Source organism: Scyliorhinus torazame, chromosome 2 (genome assembly GCF_047496885.1).
Source record: "Scyliorhinus torazame isolate Kashiwa2021f chromosome 2, sScyTor2.1, whole genome shotgun sequence".
Taxonomy (NCBI): domain Eukaryota; kingdom Metazoa; phylum Chordata; class Chondrichthyes; order Carcharhiniformes; family Scyliorhinidae; genus Scyliorhinus; species Scyliorhinus torazame.
The window spans coordinates 344,129,181-344,150,724 of record NC_092708.1 but is presented as its reverse complement, the minus strand read 5'-3'; the positions used below and the strand labels follow the sequence as shown (position 1 = coordinate 344,150,724).

Below are 21,544 nucleotides of genomic sequence, written 5' to 3'. Positions count from 1 at the left end.
ACTGGCCTTCAAACCATATCCCTTGCTCCTCTTAATTAACAAGTACCTATCATACTTGTTCTTGGAAATTTAAATGGAGCCAGCATGTCCAGCCTTTTGGGAGACAAGATTTCCACTGCCAAGTGTTACGTGACACTTACTTCACGCTTAGCTCTAATTTTGAGATCAAACCTTCACCAGAAAAATAGTTTCTGTTGCTTAGGATTTAGACAGTTAATTTTTATGGAGATTCCCAAGGGCAGGCTCAACACAATCCAATGTTGCCTGCTTTGCTTTAGTTAGCCGTCACTAAGTCAACTAACCTGCATTGTCAGAAAGTGACCGGTGTGTGGGTGTGCGTGGGGTGGGGGAAGAAAATTTTGGAAGGCTGAAAACTTTAAATGGGAAACACAGCAGAAACATTGCAAGTTTCTGATTGGAGTGGAGAAGCAAAGTCATCTAACGGTATAGATATACAAAACACAAAGTAGTGATGAAGGTTAATACAATCATTAAAAAGGACAAAATGCTGGACTTCATTTACAAAGGAACAGAATTGAAGAGCACAGAAGCAACTTGCATCAAAGTCTGGTTAGACCACATCTGCAATACAATGACCAATTCTGGTGCCCATATTATAAAAAGGGTAGGCAGGCGTCAGAGGAGGTGCAAAAACGGGTTGATAACCAGAATGGATAGAGTACTCTTATTACTAAAGGCGAACAGGTTAGTGCTCTTTTCTCTGGGAAAGAGAAGGTTGACTTAATAGAGGTATTTTAAGATAATGAATGGGCTAGACAGGGTTTGGATTCCTCTTGTAGGGTATGCAAGACTAGAGGTTTTAATCCAATATGGAACTCAGGAGAAATATATTTACCCAAGAGTAAAGAGAGAGAATGTGAAACACATCACGAGAAGTTGAGGCAAATGGTCTACATACATATCAAAGGAAACTAGGTAAAGGTGAGGGAGAAAGGAAGGAATAGGGAAATATTCTGATCGGATTAGATGAAGTAGAGAGGGAGGCGACTTGTGTGAAGTGCTCCAACATGCAATCTAATAACACTATTATTTTGAACACCTTAATTGGGTCACCACTGGGCTTTTTGAATACATGTGAATACAAAACAAAATACTGCAGATGCTGAAAGTCAGAAATAAAAACAGAAAAATGCTGGAATACTCAGGTCAAGCATTGTGTGTGGAGAGAGAAACAGAGTTAATGCTTCATGCCAATGAACTTTCATCACATCAGTTCTGTTGAAGTTATTGGGCGGAAACAAGATCTCTCTCTCTCTCCAGAGGCTGCCTGACATTGAATAGTTCCATGATTTTCTGTTTTTACTGTTTAAAATTTGTAAATTACCAGAATGCTTGCTTGCTGTAGGTGGTGTGCCCAAGTTGTAAACAGATTTTGGCGCATTTGCTGATCAAAGTATCCAGCATAAGCGATGAAAGCAGCTGATAATAAGCAGTCTCCAGCAATAGTGGCCATCTGATTCTTAAATGTTTCACTGGTCTTTTCCCAGCGGTCTCGTTCGGCAGACAAACTCTTCAATAGTGCTGTACTTCTGTTAACCTGAAAAAAAGGATTTTATGGCCAACAACACATTTTTATGGCCAATAAAACATTTTATTGACCAAAATATTTTTGAACCCAACAGATGAATTATCCATGCCCCAGTTGCTGTCCCATCTCTGCACTCTTTACAAGGATTTCCATAACGCAATTGGAAAGCCTTTACTAATGACACCCACCTTCGCTTCCACAGCTGCAAGATCTGCTTTAATGGCTTGGGCTTCAGATATCAGAATAGCATACTCTTCTTTGTAACGAGCAATGCTGGTTTCCAGATCACGAATCATTTGCTCTACTTCATCAGCCTTTTGTTGGTTCTCTTTTGCATCATCTTCCAGTTTCTGTAGTTCATTGCGCAAAGGTTCTACTCGCTTTAACATATCAGCATAATTGAGCTACGGAACAAAACAATGGTATGAAATTAAAGTGCATGTGCAGGACTGCAAATAGCCGGGGGGAGGGACGGACGGACGGATGGACTGGAACCCCCCCCATTCCACCCCCAGTGAACCTACCTTTTAAAAAGGTTATATAGAACAGAAAGTGCAAATTCAGAGTAACAGCAAAACACAAGCTCACAATTTAAATCTGAAGTGTTTCAATCAAAATAAATGACAAAACAATTTTCTTTAAAAAAATTAAATTTGTTACATACCACGAGGATAATCAAGGGGTTATGGATAAGAAGCTTAAGCTAATTAATTTCACTGGAGAAAAAATATTGAAAATTTTTTTCTAAGAGGGAGGTGTGGGCTTGGGTGGGGTGTTCTTTCCAAGGGCCGGTGCTGACTCGATGGGCCGAATGGCTTCTTCTGCACTGTAAATTCTATGATCTATAAGGGGCAGCAGTGGATTCATAGTTTAGGATTATCCTTAATTCTCCAAATTTTAGAACAGTTCCAGCAGGTTGGAAGTTAGCAAAATTAACACTGCTATTCAAGAGAGGGTGGGATAAGGCAGTTAATATGGGCCTGTTAATCTGACATTCCCAGAATCCCACATCCTTCCATCAATAAAAGTTTGACGCGTAGCAAAAAAATACATTTTGGATGGGGTGTCTTTATATGGTGCATTTTTTGCTGATGGTTGAAGAGACCAATCCTTGAGAGGCAGGTTAAACCATTAGTGCCACATATGAAGCTACCAATGTCTTTGTGTTTTTTTCCCCCGCATTGACATTTGTTGCTAAGCTGCCTTGGACATTGGTCATCATGGTGGTGCACACAAAACCAAAGGAGGTGTCACTATTTTCCTCTTGTCAGCTAAATACCAGGTGCAGTATTCAAAGTCCAGGGCCCATAGATCATGCTTGCAAGCACCCTTCGCTTGGCTCCGGCTACCTTGCCATACATCCTTGGGTACATCACCTGCCCAAGTTAACGGAGCCTCCTCTGTTTGATGAATGCTAATAAACTTGGGAGCTCAGACACATTCGTAATTTTGTCCTGCCTGGATATACTCACATGTCTGTAACTTTGACTATTAAGAAAACCCATGGTCATGGGATAAGGTGTTGAACCTCTGCCCAATCACAGTAAATAACATCCTGCTGAAAGCGGTTTGCAAATTTTGCTACTGCAGGTTCATGGTGACAGACGATCTGTCCCTTGATGTAGAACCCAATATAAGCAATGGGGAAAGCAGTTACCACTGTTGGTCAACTCTCAAAAGCCACATGGAATATCAAGCTGACCCTTAGGACCAAACTGATTTATAAAGCCAGTGGTTCTCAGCACCTTACCGTATGGTGCGAAACGTGGACCCTGTTACCAAGAAAAGCATCTCATCAATTTTCATCTTCTAATCTGACATCAGTGGTCAGGGAAATGGCGGAATCGATTATGAAGGAAATCTGAACAATGGACTTTGAAAATTATGGTATAAATATACCAGGAGATGAAAGAGGGGGAGGCATTGGTAGAGGAGCTGAAGGGTAAATGGGAGGAGGAGCTGGGGGAGGAGATTGAGGCGGTGTAGCCACGTTAAATGGCTGCGTTCCGATTAATCTGGCCAAAACCCAGTTTAAAATGGCTAACCCGAAAGACTGCTGGGAAAAGCAGCTAAGAAGACAAGCAGGCAGCTGCAGACAGTTTTGCATATTCGGCTCTGGGAAGTTAGCCCAGATCGATACTCAGGGCTATCAACAGCCCATCAACCCAGGTATTTGCAGTTGCATTCAGGACTGTTTGCAGCCCATCCTCACCATTGGACACATCGACCCCAGAGATTGGGGACAAATCCAGTCACTTGTGACTCAGGGTCAAGGGCCGCCCCGGGAGGCGGGAAGCCCCTGGGCCCTATAAAAGTGAGGGGCCAAGTTCAGATCTCGCTCTCTCCTCTTAGCCTGCTCGAGACCTTTGCAAGAACAGCAACCGGCAACAGTAAGTTTGAATCCAGCGATCGCTATCCGGTAAAGACACCTAGCCATCGACCTGTAGCAGCCTTTTGAATCCTGCGGGCCAGATCTGATTGGACAAGCCATTCGTTTCCCTGACCTGGTGGGCTCTTCCTAAGTTAAGTATTGGCCAGTAGTGATAGGTTTATTATATAGAAAGTAGTATTAGGGTATTAATATTGCTTGTTGTATATAATAAATGACCGTTGTTTTAATCCTTACTAAGCGGTGTGCTGTATTATTAATCATAACCTGAACTTGAACCACGTGGCGGTATCATAAAGATACCTGGCGACTCGTGAGCAAAGGTGACGTAATCAGAGCCAATAGACTAAGGTTAAAAAGAGCAACATAATTTGCGACATCCTGACGGGACCCGACACAGAAGTGGAAAACCACTCCGGGAGAACCCCAACATTTTGAATTAGAATCCAATCGGAAAAAAAAAACCCACAAGTGTTCAAGCGGTTCTGGTTAATAATTCACAATTCGGAAGTGTGTATATGCATGCGTAACTAACAGGGTTATAAGGCAAAACTGATAGATTTTTTGTTGCGTCAAAACTATCGGCAGTTGGTATTTCGGAAATTAGTGCAAGCCGTACCCGCATCTACCACACCACCTTAGCCCCCTGTTCCAAATTCGAACGTAACGAGCAGATAAGAGAGAGCCATGCAGGCAATGCAAGCGATGCAGCGCCTCATGAACCCCGAAGATTTTGCTGTCGCACCAGTCAGCAGCGTAGGAGCGGGACAGTGTCCCGTTTGGGAAGTGGAAATCCGCATAATTCTGCAGGACAAAGGATGGCCCATGTGGAAGGATTTCTGCAATAACGACGACTCAGGTCCTGGAAGTATAGGGCACTCTTGGTGGGAGAACCTGTGTGAGATTCACAGAAAGAGTTTAGCAAAAGCGCGCAAGCCGATGGCAATTGTGTCCTGTCTGGCACAATTGCGAGGCACAGAGGTGGTCGTCAGGACGCTCCGCAAGGAAATAGAAGGCATACATCGGACGAGTAAAATCGACGTATGCGAAGTTGAGAAAGAGAACCTGGAGTTAAAAGGGAAATTAGCAGCAAAGGACGAAAGGTGGCTGACGCCAAAAGGGGTCACCAATCTTGTCTGGCGCACTGGAGTAGTTTCCAGTCACAATATGAAAAGGCTTATCAGGATCTGCAGCGTGCAGTCCTGGTAAAGAAAGAAACAGAAAACCAGTTAGAGACGCTCCAGAAACAACGCAGTGATCTCAAGGCAGCCTTGAGAGCGCTCCACGCCACAACCACGGAACAAAGGCAGAGTACTTTGGACCATGCAAAGTGCCGAAAGCAGATTGCAGACTTGAAAGCACTGCTTTCTGTCCAAAAGGGATTTCAAGAAACCTTTGGGGAAAGTTTAGACCAGGAAGACGGCCCTGATTGGGAAGAATTGCAAGAGACAGCGCAGAGATATGTTCAGGGAGCATGTGCGCAGGGAAGACCCCAAAGGAGGAAAGCACCCCCAACCCCCACACAACAGATAATACAGGCTCCCATGAACTCTGTAACAACCCACCGCACCGCCACAGCAGACGTGGCGGAAGTCTTATATTCCACCCCCCTCACAGTGACCCAATTACGGGACGCGTGTGCCAAAATCACACCGTTCCTCCCCGCTTCAGACCCACACCATTTCTTTGCCACCGTCAAACACCAGGCGACCATGTACGGCCTGGATGAGAAAGAGCAGGTAAAGCTCACGGTCCTCAGCTTAGACCCATCGGTCACAGCAGCCCTTCCCGACCCACAGAATGTAGGAGGAGGCACCCTTGCAGAAATGCATACTGCGATCCTGGATGCGATCGGGTACAACCGGGGCGACCCCGTAGACGGTCTGAATAAATGCAGACAGAAAAAGTCTGAACACCCCACAGCGTTCGCAGGACGCTTGTGGATTCATTTTGAAGCCGTTTTCGGCAACGTAGATCGTGCCCATTTGTCCCCAGACAATATGGCCAAGTGGACCCGCACCCTTATCTCCCATGCCACGGAAGCAGGACAGAATGCCTGTAGCAATTATGACCCCTCGGAGGAGGCTCATGATGAAAAGTGGGTGGTCAAAAGATTGTCCCGCGTTTGGGAACAAGCGGCTCACAGCAAATCAGCAACTATAACCCCCGAGGAAAACCAAGCCGCCCGCCGCAGACGTGCAGGCTAAGAACCACTCTTCACAACCCCGCCTGGGTAAACGAGGGAAAGAACAGCCCCCCAGCCAAACCGCAAGAGTGCTACAATTGCAGACAATTGGGACATTTTGCTAGAGAATGCAATGGCCCTAAGAAACCACAGAGTGCCCAACCGACAGGCACTCTCGATAAGAAGGCAGAGCCCATAGCGACCGAGAACTGAGGTATCCACATGATGATTTAAAGGAGACACTTGGTGAAAAGTGTTGTCCTTTCTGATGGAACCTGCAGAATGTTTTATGTTGTCTGTCTGTTTGTTAAATGTTGTTCGTCCTACAGGAGAATTTTCTCACCGCCCCACACCCATTCACCTGAACTTTTAGCTCTTTTCCAATTGGACAAGCCAGACGCTTGTTCAGCGGTACCAACTTGTCCACAGATACCTGGTCAGCAGACCAGACGCCCATTCAGAGGAACTAGCTTTTCAGCTGATACGTGGTCACCAGACCAGAAGCCCGATCGTAGCTACTCTTCCGATTTGATGGTAGAATCAGAACAGTAACCCCACCATGATGACTACATTTTTGTCCGTTCTTTGGTCGCTCAGGCAGTGGAGAAACGGTGAGACCCGCCCCGCCTGGGGACCCCCCCCGTTGGTCAAAAACGCTCGGGTAGGGAAGATATGGTATTGGTAGCCGTCCTACCCGGGGACTCCACCCAAATCTTACCCGCCGCGGCCCACACGCACCTCATTCGAACTTTTCTTTCAAAAACAGTTTTATTTTATTTAGGCAACCTTTGGGTTGCTGCCACATGCTATTTACATCCTGGAACATTTGGATGATAAACCTAGCACTGGTCCACAATTGGGAAGTGTGCAGTGTCCAAACATTTGTTTTGAAAAGAAAATGGGGGGAGAGTCACATACTGGGACCAATTATAAGGGTTTAATTGGCCCCAAGGAGGACAGACACACTAACACACCAGATATTAAACCAAAGTATTTACACACACTACGCTTTTCTTACAGAACTCCAGAAGCTCCAAGTCCGGAGAAAACCAGCGAACACAGGAAAAGGAAGGAAAGAAGACAGCCATGAGGACTCCTTTCATCATGCTCAACACTCTTTTGATGAACTTTTGGTTACGCGGGAACGCGGACCCCATCACTCCAAATCCCTTTACTGTTAATACTTCACGGCCCAGTAGTACCGAGGGCCCAGTCACCAACCACGCTGCATTATCCTGGTGTGCCAAGTTCATAACTTGGTACTCCCTATCGTACATCATTGAGGCACTGTTGGCATTGGCTATACTCAGTTGTGCAGTACAGACCATGCGCCTCCGCAAGTGGAAAAGGAGAGCGTACCGCGCTCGAACCCCGGTCTATCGGATCCGATCCCCGATATTCGGCTATGACCAGACCCCAGAGACATATGAATAATAAAACATGCACTGGCGGTTTTTCCTGTAAATAAAAAGAAAATGTATGGAAATGTATGATCCTGAGCTTGACTGCCAAGCCAGGAAAGAATATATTAAATGTTGTGATTGTTGTTGTATGTTTAGAGAGATAAGATTGTATAATGCTTGGAGAATTGTTTAGGTAAAATTAGAGGTTCCCAGTTTATTTTTTTATAGATACATGCCCCTGCCTGACATAGCGCCCTCAAGAATTGTTTAGGTAAATTTTTGTGCACAGCTAGGGTCAGAGTAGTGGCCATGTAGGAGGTGCCACCCCCCGGGTCAGGGAACGAAGAGGACAAAATTTATGTGATCCTTCACGCTTCGCGTTAGGATCACAAGGCAGGAATGTAGCCACGTAAAATGGCTGCGTTCCGATTAATCTGGCCAAAACCCAGTTTAAAATGGCTAACCCGAAAGACTGCTGGGAAAAGCAGCTAAGAAGACACAAGCAGGCAGCTGCAGACAGTATTGCATATTCGGCTCTGGGAAGTTAGCCCAGATCGATACTCAGGGCTATCAACAGCCCATCAACCCAGGTATTTGCAGTTGCATTCAGGACTGTTTGCAGCCCATCTATTCAGACATCCACAGTTAAATCGGCTATCGCCGGGAACAATTGCAACATATTAGCAATTGAATACCGGGCCAGACCTGTCGGCGCCTGCAGTGGCCGAAACAAAGACAGGAGAACGACCACCCCCCCCCCCCCGATCGAGGAATCGCCTCACCATTGGACACATCGACCCCAGGGATTGGGGACAAATCTAATCACTTGGGACTCAGGGTCAAGGGCCGCCCCGGGAGGCGGGGAGTCCCTGGGCCCTATAAATGTGAGGGGCCAAGTTCAGATCTCGCTCTCTCTCCTCTTCGCCTGCTCGAGACCTTCGCATGAACAACAACCGGCAACAGTAAGTTTCAATCCAGCGATCGCTATCCGGTAAAGACACCAACCTGTAGCAGCCTTTTGAATCCTGCGGGCCAGATCTGATTGGACAAGCCATTCGTTTCCCTGACCTGGTGGGCTCTTCCTAAGTTAAGTATTGGCCAGTAGTGATAGGTTTATTATATAGAAAGTAGTATTAGGGTATTAATATTGCTTGTTGTATATAATAAATGACCGTTGTTTTAATCCTTACTAAGCGGTGTGCTGTATTATTAATCATAACCTGAACTTGAACCACGTGGCGGTATCATAAAGATACCTGGCGACTCGTGAGCAAAGGTGACGTAATCAGAGCCAATAGACTAAGGTTAAAAAGAGCAACAGAGGGGCTATGGGCTGATGCCCTAGGTAGGGTTAATTCCTCCTCCTCGTGTGCCAGGCTCAGCCTGATACAATTTAAGGTGGTTCACAGAGCGCACTTGACGGCGGCGAGGTTGAGTAGGTTCTTTGGGGTAGAGGACAGATGTGGGAGGTGCTCAGGAAGTCCGGCAAACCATGTCCATATGTTTTGGTCATGCCCGGCACTGGAGGGGTTCTGGAGGGGAGTGGCGGGAACAATATCTAAGGTGGTGAAAGCCCGGGTCAAGCCAAGCTGGGGGCTAGCAATATTTGGAGCAGTGGACGAGCCGGGAGTGCAGGAGGCGAAAGAGGCCGGCATTCTGGCCTTTGCGGCCCTAGTAGCCCGGCGAAGGATCTTGCTAATGTGGAAGGAGGCGAAGCCCGCCCAGCGTGGAGGTCTGGATAAATGACATGGCTGGATTCATTAAGCTGGAGAGGATAAAGTTTGCCTTGAGGGGGTCTGCGCAGGGGTTCTACTGGCGGTGGCAACCGTTCCTAGACTATCTCGCGGAGCGTTAGATGAAGCAGCAGCAACCCAGGGGGGGGGGAAGAGAGTCTGCCTCGTGAGGGGGGGGGGGTCGTCTGCCTAGGGGGTATTTGAGCAAGAGAACACATGAAAGATCTGGAAAACTGGCATGTACGGGAGGAATCCAGTGTACAAAGCTCTGTAATATATTGTTTTACCATGTTTACATCCTGCTCTGTGCGTTTTCTTCCTATTTTGTTACGAAGGGGGGGGGGGGGGGGGGTTGTTTGTAAGGGTGAAAAATTGTGTTAAAAAACTTTAATAAATATATTTTTATAAAAAAAGGAAATTATGGTATAATCAGACAAAGGCAATATTGTTTTATGAAAGGGAAATCTTGTTTGGCAAATTTAAAGGATTTATTAGAGGATTTTTGAGAATTTTTTGGAAGGTAGATAAAGGGGAACTAGTAGTATACTTGGGTTCCAAAGGGATGAAAAAAAAAATCATTGATGTGATGTAGCCGTCGCTGGTTAGGCCAGCATTTATTGCCCATCCCGAGTTGCCGTTCAGAAGGTGGTGATGAGTTGCCTTTTTGAACTGCTGCAGTCCTTGAGGTCTAGGTACACCCACTATGCAGTTAGAGAGGGAGTTCTAGAATGTTGCCCCAGCGACAGTGAAGGAGTGACAATATATTTCCAAATCAGGGTAGAGAGTGGCTTGGAGGGAAACCTCCAGGTGGTGGGGTTCCCAAGTATCTGCTGCTCTTGTCCTTCCAGATGGTAATGGTCATGGATTTGGACAGTGTTGTCTAAAGAAACTTGGTGAGTTACTGCAGTGTATCTTGTAGATCATACACATGGCTGCCACTGTTCGTCGGTGGTGGAGGATTTGAATGTTTGTGAAAGGGGGAGCAATCAAGTGGGATGCTTTGTCCTGGATGGTGTCGAGCTTCTTCAGTGTTGTTGCAGCTGCACTCAGCCAGGCAAGTGATTCCATTACACTCCTGACTTGTGCCTTGTAGATGGTGGACAGGCTTTTGGTGTGTGTGTGTGGTGGGGGGGAGGGACACTGTTTCATTATGAGAAGTCACGAATTGTGAACAATGCGCAGTCATCAGCAAATATCCCCACTTCTGACCTTATGATGGAAAGGAGGTCATTGTTGAAGAGCTGAAGATGGTTGGGTATAGGACACTACCATGAGGAACTCCTGCAGTGATGTCCTGGAGTTGAGATGATTGACCTCCAACCACGTTCCTTTGTGCCAGGTATGACTCCAACCAACAGAGTTTAGATAAGGTGTCAGTCAAAAGCTTATAATATGCAAATTAAGGACTCATGGAGTTGGGGGCAATATATTTAACATGGCTAGAGGGTTAGTTAAATGGGGCATTTTCAAGTTGGCAGGGTGTAAGTTGTCATGTCGCAAGAATCATTGTTGGGTCTCATCTACTTCCAATCTATTTTATTACGATCCCAGGCCAGACCCCAACAGTTGCTAGGATGCCGGACAGAAACCCCAATATTTTATTTAATTTGTGAGACTGAGGGGAAAGAATATTTTGCTTCAGGAGTGATTCCACGCACAAATAGGGATATGGTACATTAAAACAAAATCAATACAGTATTACTAGCTACAACTTACAAATACCCATTAAACAATGTTTAACAACGAAATGAAACAAATTCTAACTGCCATATTTTATCTCCACTCAAGAAAACCCATCTCAGGTAAAAATCCACTTTAAAATATAGTTAGCAGACCCAGGTATACCTGCTGTAAAGAGATGTCTTGGATAGAGGGACAGATCCTTCAGGAACCAACGTGCAGATTCTGGCCTGTGTCAAACCACTGTTTAACCTGCCAGCCTCTTGAGAAACTGCTGCTCTGTTCACAGGCAAAATCTTTTTAACTAAGCTGCTTTGAGAAACCACTAATTTGTTCACAGATCAAAACTGAACTCAAAACCTGGCTGCTTCAACCCCTGGCCTTCCCTTACAAAGGCCAAACACAATGTCTCCAATTATCTACTCCCCAGGGAGCCTTCTTTATATATAGCAAAATTGCACGAGCCCAATGTCAAATGAACAATATCCATTGCTGGAATTATCTTACAGGCGACGGAATGTGGCGACTAGGGGCTTTTCACAGTAACTTCATTTGAAGCCTACTTGTGACAATAAGCGATTTTCATTTCATTTATGATGCTTTAATTGCCTCTTTGTAGCCAAAGTGTCTGTCTTTTAACCAGTACTAAAACAAAACTGCAGCATTCAGATACACAATAATCCAGGCTTTTAATCCTTACTACACCAAATATATATAATACAATATATATCTGAAATTCTACATTTATCACAATATCATTATTTTGTTTTATAAATTTAGAGTACCCAATTAATTTTTTTCCAATTAACAGGCAATTTAGCATGGCCAGTCCACCTACTCGGCACATCTTTTGGGTTGTGGGGCGAAACCCACGCAGGTATGGGAGAATATGCAAACTCCATACAGACAGTGACCCAGAGCCGGGATCGAAACTGGGACCTCGGTGCCATGAAGCAGCAGTGCTAACCACTGCTCCACCGTGCCGCCCTCTGATCACAATATTAATGACTTAGATGAAGGAACTGAATGGAACATATCCAAGTGTGAAAGTGTACAAACTCAGCAATAGCATGATGGGAAAAATAGCCAACTTATGTAACCAAGTGTAAGACAGCTGTGTCAGCTAAGTGCCAAGTTCAGACCCTGACAAACTAGACAAAGCTAAGAATCCACATAATCGTATCATACAAGGCCAGAAGAGGGAAAATAGTGCCTGACCTTAGTAAAACCTGATAACAAAGCCACGATCTAGGAATGTCCTAATAACACAACCTCATGACCTAGGTCCATCTGCGTCAAGGCATCATGAGGGCAGAGGTGAAAAACAAAATAGGACCACGTCTTAAATCCTCTAAAGACAAAATACTGCAAATAAGCCGAGTCAGGGTCTTTCCATGACAACATGTTTGATCAGAAGTTATGACTGTATTGACATTTTTGAACAAGGTCTGTTTTTGTAAAATGATACAGCTTTTGTATAAATATTGAACGTTTTCTCCATGTCTTTGCGAGCTTGAGAAAGAATGAGCAGGTTTACCTTAACAGCTCTCTCTCTCTCTAACCTGTAGCCATCTGCATGCAGACTTTGGTCAATAAAGACAAAGTTATTTATTTCGAAACAGAGTTGTAAAGTTGTTTTCTTCACAGTCTTGAAGTAGGAAAGATTTTAAAAGACGACAAAGTACTGCCAGACAGCGGAGTTTTTCCAGTATTTTTAAAATTATATATTGAGAGTACTGGTGTGTACTCGCAAAGGTAACACAAAGTTATTAGGCTAGTACAGTAAATAGCCAGGAAGGCAAATGGCATATATTACAAGGGGACTGGAGTACAAGTAGAAAGATGTGTTGCAACAATTGTACAGGGCTTTGGTGGGATCACATCTGGAGTACTGTCTACAGTTTTGGTTTCCATGTAAGAAAGGATATACTAGCATTGAGGAGGAACTGCGAAGATTCAACAGCTTGGTCTCAAACAAGGAACGATTGGCTAAGATGAAGGGCTCAGTAAATTGGGGCTATACAGTTTAGAAGAATGAGAGGTGGTCTCACTGAACCTTGCAAGATTCGAATGGGACTTAACAGGGTAAATGCTGGAGGTTACGTTACTTCACTTGGAGGGTTGTGAATCTTTGGAGCTGTCTACCCGAGAGGGTTGTGGATGCTCCATTGTTTAATACATTTAAAGCAGGTATTTGATGTCTCAAAGAATCAAGAGATATAGGGAGCAGGCAGGCAAGTGAGGAAGATCAGCCATTATTGTACTGAATGGCAGTGCAGGTTCAAGGGATCATATGATCTACCCCTATAACTATTGATGTTCTGAAGTTACTCACCTGTGCAATAGCCCACTTCACCATTGGACCACAAGCCAAAGATGCTCTGTTGACTATTTCATAGTTGTAGCTTGGATTGGACATGTAGTTTTTCTTCATCTTCTCTCTAATAACGTCACTGATGAATAAAAATGAAAAATGTTAACAGATGCCCTCTTGACATTTTAGGGACGGAAATTATATTCAGTTTGATAAGAGCGCTACAAAGAAGGTGCTAGTTACAAACTAGGTGGTGCATAGCAATGAAGCGCTGCAACACAGTCAAAATGTAAGATAAACGTGATTTTTAAAATAAAAATAATGAATACCTTAATTCTTCAGTATTAAAGTTGACTATGCTGGTGATGAAATTATCTCTGATAATAACTTGTCTGATCTTTTTCCAGTCATTTGTCTCCTCACCCAGCAGGAGACAGATTGATTCTAACGCGAGTTTTACTGCGGCAGGTGGATTGGCCATGGCTCTCACTTCAACAAGATGCTGCTTCTTTATAGAGCTCACAGCTAATAGAGGGGTGAAAAGAAAGGGGCTTTAAATGGACATGCAAAAGGATAAGGGTGTATACAATCACTGGGATGTGAAAGGAAATTTTGAATTTGAAGACCAGCAGCACACCATGACTGAAACAGCAAATTTGTTTGGTTAATAAATGCTATGCCCAAATATTCAAATTCTATTCAATGATCAACGCCTTTGATAGTTTCCCTTTCGTTTTGAGCTTTGGCTGGTCTTCTGAGCAATTTCCTTCTACCCCAGCAACTGCATGCACCCCATTATTCACCTGATTTCGTCAGCTGAAAAATTTACTATGGTCGGAATGAAGTTTTCCCTCATAATGATCGATCGGATTTGTTTCCAGTCAGTTGTACTTTCGCCCAGGAGAAGACAGATTGACTCGAGTGCTAGCTTCACTGCACCTGGCGGATTAGCCATTGAACGAACCTCTACCAAGTGCTGCTTCTTGATCGATTTTACAGCTAATCAGACCAGCACCGTAGGCCACAGTGCAAATAAACAGTAAGAGAAAGTGAAGATTAGGGGAGAAGATAATTGAGAGATAAACACCACACAGAAAAGATCAGTTATTCAGTTGTTTAAGAAAAGTAGAAAATTAATAGGATTATAATTCCAAAAAATATATAAACTAAATAAAATGTTACCATATATAGCAATTCAGCATACTAGATAAATTTCATTAAAAGATATATATGTTATAAAAAGCTCAATTCAAAATACATCTAACCATTCTGAGCCTCAATAACAGCAGGCTCTACCATGTCCAGATCTTCCTTCACTTTCATCTGTTTGTCAGCAATAATTTCTTGCTGCTTGTGAAGCTGCTCCTGAATTTCTTGGCTCATAACCTATCAAAAATACAGTGAAAGGTGTCTTACTTAACCAGACTTTACTCTCCAAGCCCATGATTTTCATTCCTGATACAGAGTTCTATAAGCTAGATGTGATTACCTTTTTCTTTTCAGCTTCTTGCTGGTCCTTCACCATTTTCTTCAACTTATCATTGGCTGCTGCATTTTTAACTTCCAATTCTTGACTTTTAATTCTCAGATCACGTCGTAATTCCTCAACCTGGAATGAGTGAAATAATTTTTAAAAATAAAGTAGCAAGTATTTATTATGATGTTTCCACGGTCAGTCAGTCACCGTGTATTGGTATCCAGGCACACATTTACCCAGACCAAAAACGGTTAGCATTGTTTGGTTTACTGTTATAAGAAAAATGATTTTACACATTGAGAAACGAACAGTAGAAAAATATTTATATTATATTCTTAAAAAGGAGGGATGAGGAGGAAGAGAACAAATCCAAATTGGATTTATAAAAATCAAAAGAGCATAGAAGATGTTTAGTAACATTTTCTGCCAATTCTTGGTTTAATCTCATGCGGGTAGTGGTGCGGAGGGAGAAAGGAAGGACTACTTGGGGCGTTAGCCCTTTAAGACTCCAGTATCATTAAGGAGACCTCAGATGCAAGACAAATACAATCAGTTCCAGCTGACAGAATGAGCGTAAAGTTAAACAGAACTACCACAAAAAAGGGTAATTAAATCCCATTCAATCTTGTACGTATAGTAATGTCCCAAGCCATTATAATATTCAAGACCAATTGAAAACTCTCAATGACTAAATTCAGAAAAAAGCAGCGGCTGCTGGCCATCCAATAATACTTTATAAGTAATATTAACATATAAAATAATTTACACTTGGGGAAGTTGTATGAAATCTGAAAGGGTGGTGAACAGGGGAAGAAAGAAAATAAGCAGTTGGGTGTTGCCCCCGACGATGTCACAGGCAACGATTTCGCTGATTCTTAAGCGGGACAAGAACCCGGAGTTGTGTGGGTCCTACAGGCCGATCTCCCTGTTGAATGTAGATGCCAAGTTGCTAGCCAAAATCTTGTCCTCCAGGATCTAGGATTGTGTTCCAGACGTTATTGGGGAGGACCAGGCAGGGTTTGTTAAGGGCAGGCAGTTGGTGGCCAATATAAGAAGGCTGTTAAATGTGATCATGATGCCCCCGGAAGGTAGGAGGTGGAGGTAGTGATCACAATGGATGCAGAAAAGGCTTTTGATCAGGTAGAATGGGACTACATGTGGGAAATACTGGGACGGTTCAGATTCGGGCAGGGTTTTATTGACTGGGTCAGGTTACTGTATCAGGCTCCTGTGGCAAGTGTATGGACGAATCGGACAACATCGGACTATTTTAGACTGCACCGGGGGGCGAGACGGGGATGCCCCCTCTCCCCACTGTTGTTTGCGCTGGCTATAGAACCGATGGCAATTGCTCTGAGAGCCTCGAGGGGCTGAGAGGACTGTCCGGGAAGGGGGGGGGGAAGCACAGGGTTTCGCTCTATGCGGATGACCTGCTGTTTAGGTTAGTAGAGGGAAGCTTTAGGTACCTAGGCATCCAAGTGGCGCGGGAATGGTATCGGCTGCATAAATTGAATCTGGCCCGGCTGGTGGACCAAATGAAGGACGATTTTCGGAGATGGGATGCGCTTCCGTTGTCTCTGACTGGGAGGGTGCAAACGGTGAAGATGACGGTCCTCCAGAGATTCCTATTTGTATTTCAGTGTCTCCCCATCTTTATTCTGCCGTCCTTTTTTAAGCGGGTCAACAGAGTGATCACGGGCTTAGTCTGGGCGGGCAACACCCCGTGAGTAAGGAAGGTAATGCTCGAGAGTAGTCAGGGAGAGGACGGGCTGGCGTTGCCAAATTTTAGCAACTATTACTGGGCGGCTAATATAGCCATGATCAGGAAGTGGGTGGTGGGGGAGTGGTCGGCATGGAGGCGGCTTAATGTAAGGGCACCAGTTTGGGGGCGTTGGTAACTGCGCCTCTGCCGTTCCCGCCGGCACGGTGCTCCACCAGTCCAGTGGTGGCGGTGGCCCTGAAAGTTTGGGGCCAGTGGAGGCGGCATGTGGGAGCATCGGTCTGGGCCCCAATCTGTGATAATCACCGGTATGGCCCTGGGTGGTATGGATGGGGGGGTTCCGCTTATGGCGGAGAGCGGGGATTGAGAGGATGGAGGATTTGTTCAGAGGGGAGCTTTCAGAGTATGAAGGTGTTGGAGGAAAAGTTTGGGTTGGCGAGGAAAACAAATTCAGGTATCTGCAGGTGCGGGACTTCCTTCGTAAACAGGTGCCAACCTTCCCGCTCCTGCCGCTAAGGGGGATTCGGGACAGGGTAGTTTCCAGAGGGTGGGTTGGAGAAGGGAGCGTCTCAGACATTTATAAAGGAGCTGATGGGGTTGAGGAGATGCAGACCGAGGAGCTGAAGCGCAAGTGGGAGGAGGAGCTGGGAGGTGAGATAGAGGATTGTCTATGGGCAGACCCGTTGAGTAGAGTCAATGCGTCCGCAACATGTGCCAGGCTCAGTTTGATACAATTTAAGGTTGTTCAACAGGCTCACATGACAGTGGCCCGGATGAGCAGATTCTTTGGGGTGGAGGACAGGTGCGCAAAATGTGCGGGAGGCACAGCGAACCATGTCCACATGTTTTGGACATGTCCAAAGCTTAGGGGATTTTGGCAGGGGTTTGCGGACGTCATGTCCACAGTGTTACAAACAATGGTGGCGCTGAGTCCAGAGGTGGCGATTTTCGAGGTGTCAGAAGACCCGGGAATCCAGGAGGAGAAAGAGGCAGACGGTCACTGTTAGGGTTCACCCGGAGGTGGCAACAATTCGTCGACTCCTTTGCGGGAAATTAATCGTCAGCAGACCCGGGGGGGGGGGGGGGGGAAAGAGTAGTTTAGATTAGAGTAGGGGGGTCAATAAGGGAGGGACCTGTACGAGAGGTAAATGGCTTTTCCATGTTGGCTTTACGAGATGCAAGAATACCTTTATGAAAAAGAGAAATCCATAATGTTATGCATTCTGGTAGTTTATAACAACATATTAATAGCATTTAATGTATTCACTATCTGTAACTTGCTTGGAAACAAATTTAACCAAGTTTTTTAGCCAAATAAAAGTTAGAACCAAGGCCATCACTCCGTCAGCTTATACAGAATCTTGACACTTAGTGAAAAATTCCTTCAGACAGAAAGCACACAGTAAAGGTTCAACACCATGATTTCAGAAATTAGTGAGATTATACAATATGATTTTACAACTTGTTCACTGTACCTGGTCTACTGTTTCCTTTATCTTTCTCAGGCCAACGTTTAAATGCATCTGTTGCTCCTCCAATTCACTACGCTTTTCATTGAACATGTTGGCATAGTGGTTAATGAAGTCCAGATAATGACGAGGAGTGATTGCCATTATTCTGCCTCCACGTTTGGCTCGCCGAGTATTTGCCTAATAAGAAAAAAATTATTTCCACTTCAGCTGATTTCAGATATTTATCAGATGAGCATTTTGAAATTTATGCCCAGAAACAAGTATTATCTAAACAGTACTATAGCTGCTGCTAAGTACTTGAACATCAACAACTAAATCAGACATTATGCAAAACAAGGAGGAAAAAAATAAATGACTTCATACTACCCTGGAGATTTAGCTAAACTTATTAATCTACAAAACTGCTTGAAGTTGATTTTTAAAAACTGATTCTTGAAGTATCACCTGAATTTGCAGCAAAAACAGCAAACTTTTATCTAATCAAAAAGCACCAAAATGGTTTCAGATTGCAATTGAGATCACAGTTCTGTTGACTTTAAATCCAAAATATGTAAAGCCCGTTTACTCTAAAAATCTTCATCCAGAGAGATTTGGGCTGTTTTACACTTGAACTATTTTTTCCCAAACACCTGATAGAAGGTCACTCCACTTGAAATGTTAACTCTTTCTCCACAAATGCTGCCTGACCCACTGAGTTTTTCCAGCATATTTAGTTTTTATTTCAGATTTGTAGCATCTGCAGTACTTTCCTTATTTATTTCCAAACATGATTTCACTTACAATGGTACTCTGTTCACATTTAGAAAAAATAAATCTATATTGCTCTGGATATTTTTTGGGTGAAGTATTCTTACCTGGTGCAATGTCAGATGAACAAACACACAACTGTTGACAATAGCTTCTCTGTGGGATGGTGGTTGAGGGAGTTTATCATATGCAATTGGCATGTAATCCGGTACAATATAATTGGGTTTTTCAAGGTCCATTTTGCTGGTGAACTCTTTGCCGACTTGATACAAGGCTTCAGTGGACCAGTCCCCAAACCAGTTCAAGACACATCTAAGGGGGTTTAAAACAAAAAGGAAAAAAGTTGCATGGCAAAAAAATTATATTTATGATGGGTTTAACCCTTCAGCTAATTCTACACAAAGCTGGACATAATGCCCGAATCAAATAAAGATAGCACAGCTTCATATTAATTGTGTTACCTAAAATACAGCTTCATATGAAAATCTATCACCTTTCAGGTGACTTTAGTTTAGAATACATTTTAAAATCCAAGAAAGGGAAAATGAAGGGAGAACCTCAAACCATGACATCTCCACATCGGTGTTCTACCTCAAGCTCTCCCAAAGGACAGAATCCTAAACTTCAGCCGTTTAATATTAATGAGCCAACAATCTGGTAATAGCTGTATTCCGATTGGTGGATTTAAAAAAAAAAAAAATGTTTTTTATTCTCCTCCTTTTTCACGTTTTCTCCCACATTTACACCCATCAACAATAAACAACAAACAACAAGATATGTCAATCCCCATAATAACAACGATCCCATCCGCCCACCAACCCCCAAACCTCAACCCGCATGTTTACATAAACAAATGACAAAAAGGAATCAGGGATTACCCGTAGTCACCCTTAATCTACACGGCTCTCCACGCCCCCACCCAACCAACGCCATCCAGGCCCTAAGAGAGTACCGTGCATTATACCCCACAGTTGTCTCCCCCCGCCCCCCCCCCACCAAAGTCTCCAGCTCCTCCCATCCACTGCCTCTTGTAAAACTCCTCCTCCCAACCTCGGTTCCCTCCCCCCAACTTTCAACCCCGGCTAGACCACTCGGACCCTGTTCTGTCAGGCTCCGTTGGCCGCAGCCCCTCCCCCACCTCACTCCAGTTCACTGGCCGGCTTAAACCAGCCAGCGTGGAGGCCCCCGCCCGGGTCCTTTTCCCCCTTGCCCGGTCCTAGGAAAGCCCAAAGATCCCCTTTTAGCACACAAACCCCACATATCCACCTACACCCCAAAGAGCCCTCCTTTCGAATGAAAGTCACGTCCCTTCCCTTGTCCAAATATATGCAACATTGGCTCCCTTAGCCTCTACCCCTGCGCGCAGTGATACAAAAAAAAGAAGAAAATACAGTCATGAGGTTACATCGGCACATGACCATTCCTCAATTTGTCAGTTCTGCCACAGTCCTTCTGCCTTCGCAAACTCCTCCGCTGCTTCCGCCGTTCCAAAATAAAAGTCCCTGAGCTTGTAAGTCACCCTCAGCTTCGCTGGATATACAATTCCGCACCGCACCTTGTTAATGTACAGTGCCCTCTTCACACGGTTGAAGGCAGCCCGCCTCCTTGCCAGCTCCACCGTAAAGTCCTGGTATGCACGTATACCAGCTCCAGCCCACTGCACCACCCGCTTCTGCTTGGCCCAGCTCAGGACCTTCTCCTTCACACTGTACCTACGGAAACACAGAGTCACTGCCCTTGGCGGCTCACTCGCCTTTGGTACAGGCCTCCACGACCGATGAGCCCGATCCAGTTCATATTGGGAGGGGTCCTCCCCCTCCCCCAGTAGTTTTGCCAGCATCGCGGCAAAATACTCAGTCGGCTTCTGTCCTTCAACTCCTTCGGGCAGCCCCATGACCCTCAAATTCTGTCGCCTGGATCTGTTTTCCAGATCTTCCATTTTTCCTCGCAGATTCTTGTTCGTGTCCATCACCTTCCGCATCTCCTTCCCCATCAACGCAAGTTGATCACCGTGCTGCAATACCGTCTCCTCCACTTCCTTCAGCGCCTCCCCTTGCTCTCGCACCTCCGCTCGCCACCGCCGTCTTCACCGGGGAAACCGCCTCCTCCACCAGCACATTCAAAACCTCCCGCATCTCCTTCCTCACAATCTCCATACATTTCTCAATCTGTGCCAACTGCCTTTGGAATTCCGCAGCCATCACCTTAGTTAGTTCTTCAGCCATAAGCACTGCGGCCTCCCCTGGTGCTCCAGCCTCCATCTTCTTTGTTGACCCCGCGGTGACCTTTCCCCTCTCCAACGGACTTTCAGCCGCTTTTTCCCCAGCCGTTATTTTGGTGTTTTTTGACATCCTTCTTCTCCTTGCGCTATCTCCCGACTTTTACTACCGTCGCTGGCCCTAGGACCGGGCGTTACTCCCCGAAAATGCCGTTCTGAACGGGAGCCCTCCAATGTGCGGCTGCCTCCCGCCCGCCGTCACCGGAAGTCCCGATTGGTGGATTTTGACCATAGTTCTCTGGTCCCAGGAACTTTCAAGAATTAAAATCACACACATGTACAAACATTCAAACACCTGTACAACAAACAGATGTTATAATTGAAAGATACCACACATGCAAATAAACTTGCTAACTAAAGGGGTTTGCCAAGGCCAGTGGAAAATGTAAAGAAACTGTTAACTGAAAAGTGTTCAGTATAGACCACAATTTGGCCAGCAGGTGGTTTCTGTTTTACAAGTATTGATCCTCCTTCCAGGAGTTCAAAAATCAATAAAAATGCTCAGGAGCAATTGTAGTTATTTCAGAACTCACTCAAATCCAGAAGAGGACACCATCAACTGATCGCCCTCAAATGTATTTCCTCAACAATAAAAAA

General features: G+C 44.9%; 1 protein-coding gene across 2 annotated transcripts in view; it reads right to left on the bottom strand.

The window, feature by feature from the left end:
- dync1h1 (dynein, cytoplasmic 1, heavy chain 1) overlaps positions 1-21,544 on the bottom strand; it is a 159,626-nt gene that overhangs the window by 51,803 nt on the left and 86,279 nt on the right. The window contains exons 48-55 of one of the 2 annotated variants that reach the window (XM_072490732.1): positions 18,777-18,981; positions 17,926-18,099; positions 14,743-14,862; positions 14,519-14,639; positions 14,057-14,252; positions 13,275-13,392; positions 1,738-1,953; positions 1,346-1,558 (exon numbers count right to left, since the gene is read on the bottom strand). In XM_072490732.1, coding sequence (XP_072346833.1) covers positions 1,346-1,558; positions 1,738-1,953; positions 13,275-13,392; positions 14,057-14,252; positions 14,519-14,639; positions 14,743-14,862; positions 17,926-18,099; positions 18,777-18,981 — 1,363 coding nt within the window. Of the gene's footprint in view, positions 1-1,345; positions 1,559-1,737; positions 1,954-13,274; positions 13,393-13,582; positions 13,779-14,056; positions 14,253-14,518; positions 14,640-14,742; positions 14,863-17,925; positions 18,100-18,776; positions 18,982-21,544 lie in introns of both variants that reach the window. The other variant, XM_072490733.1, reaches the window with a different exon arrangement.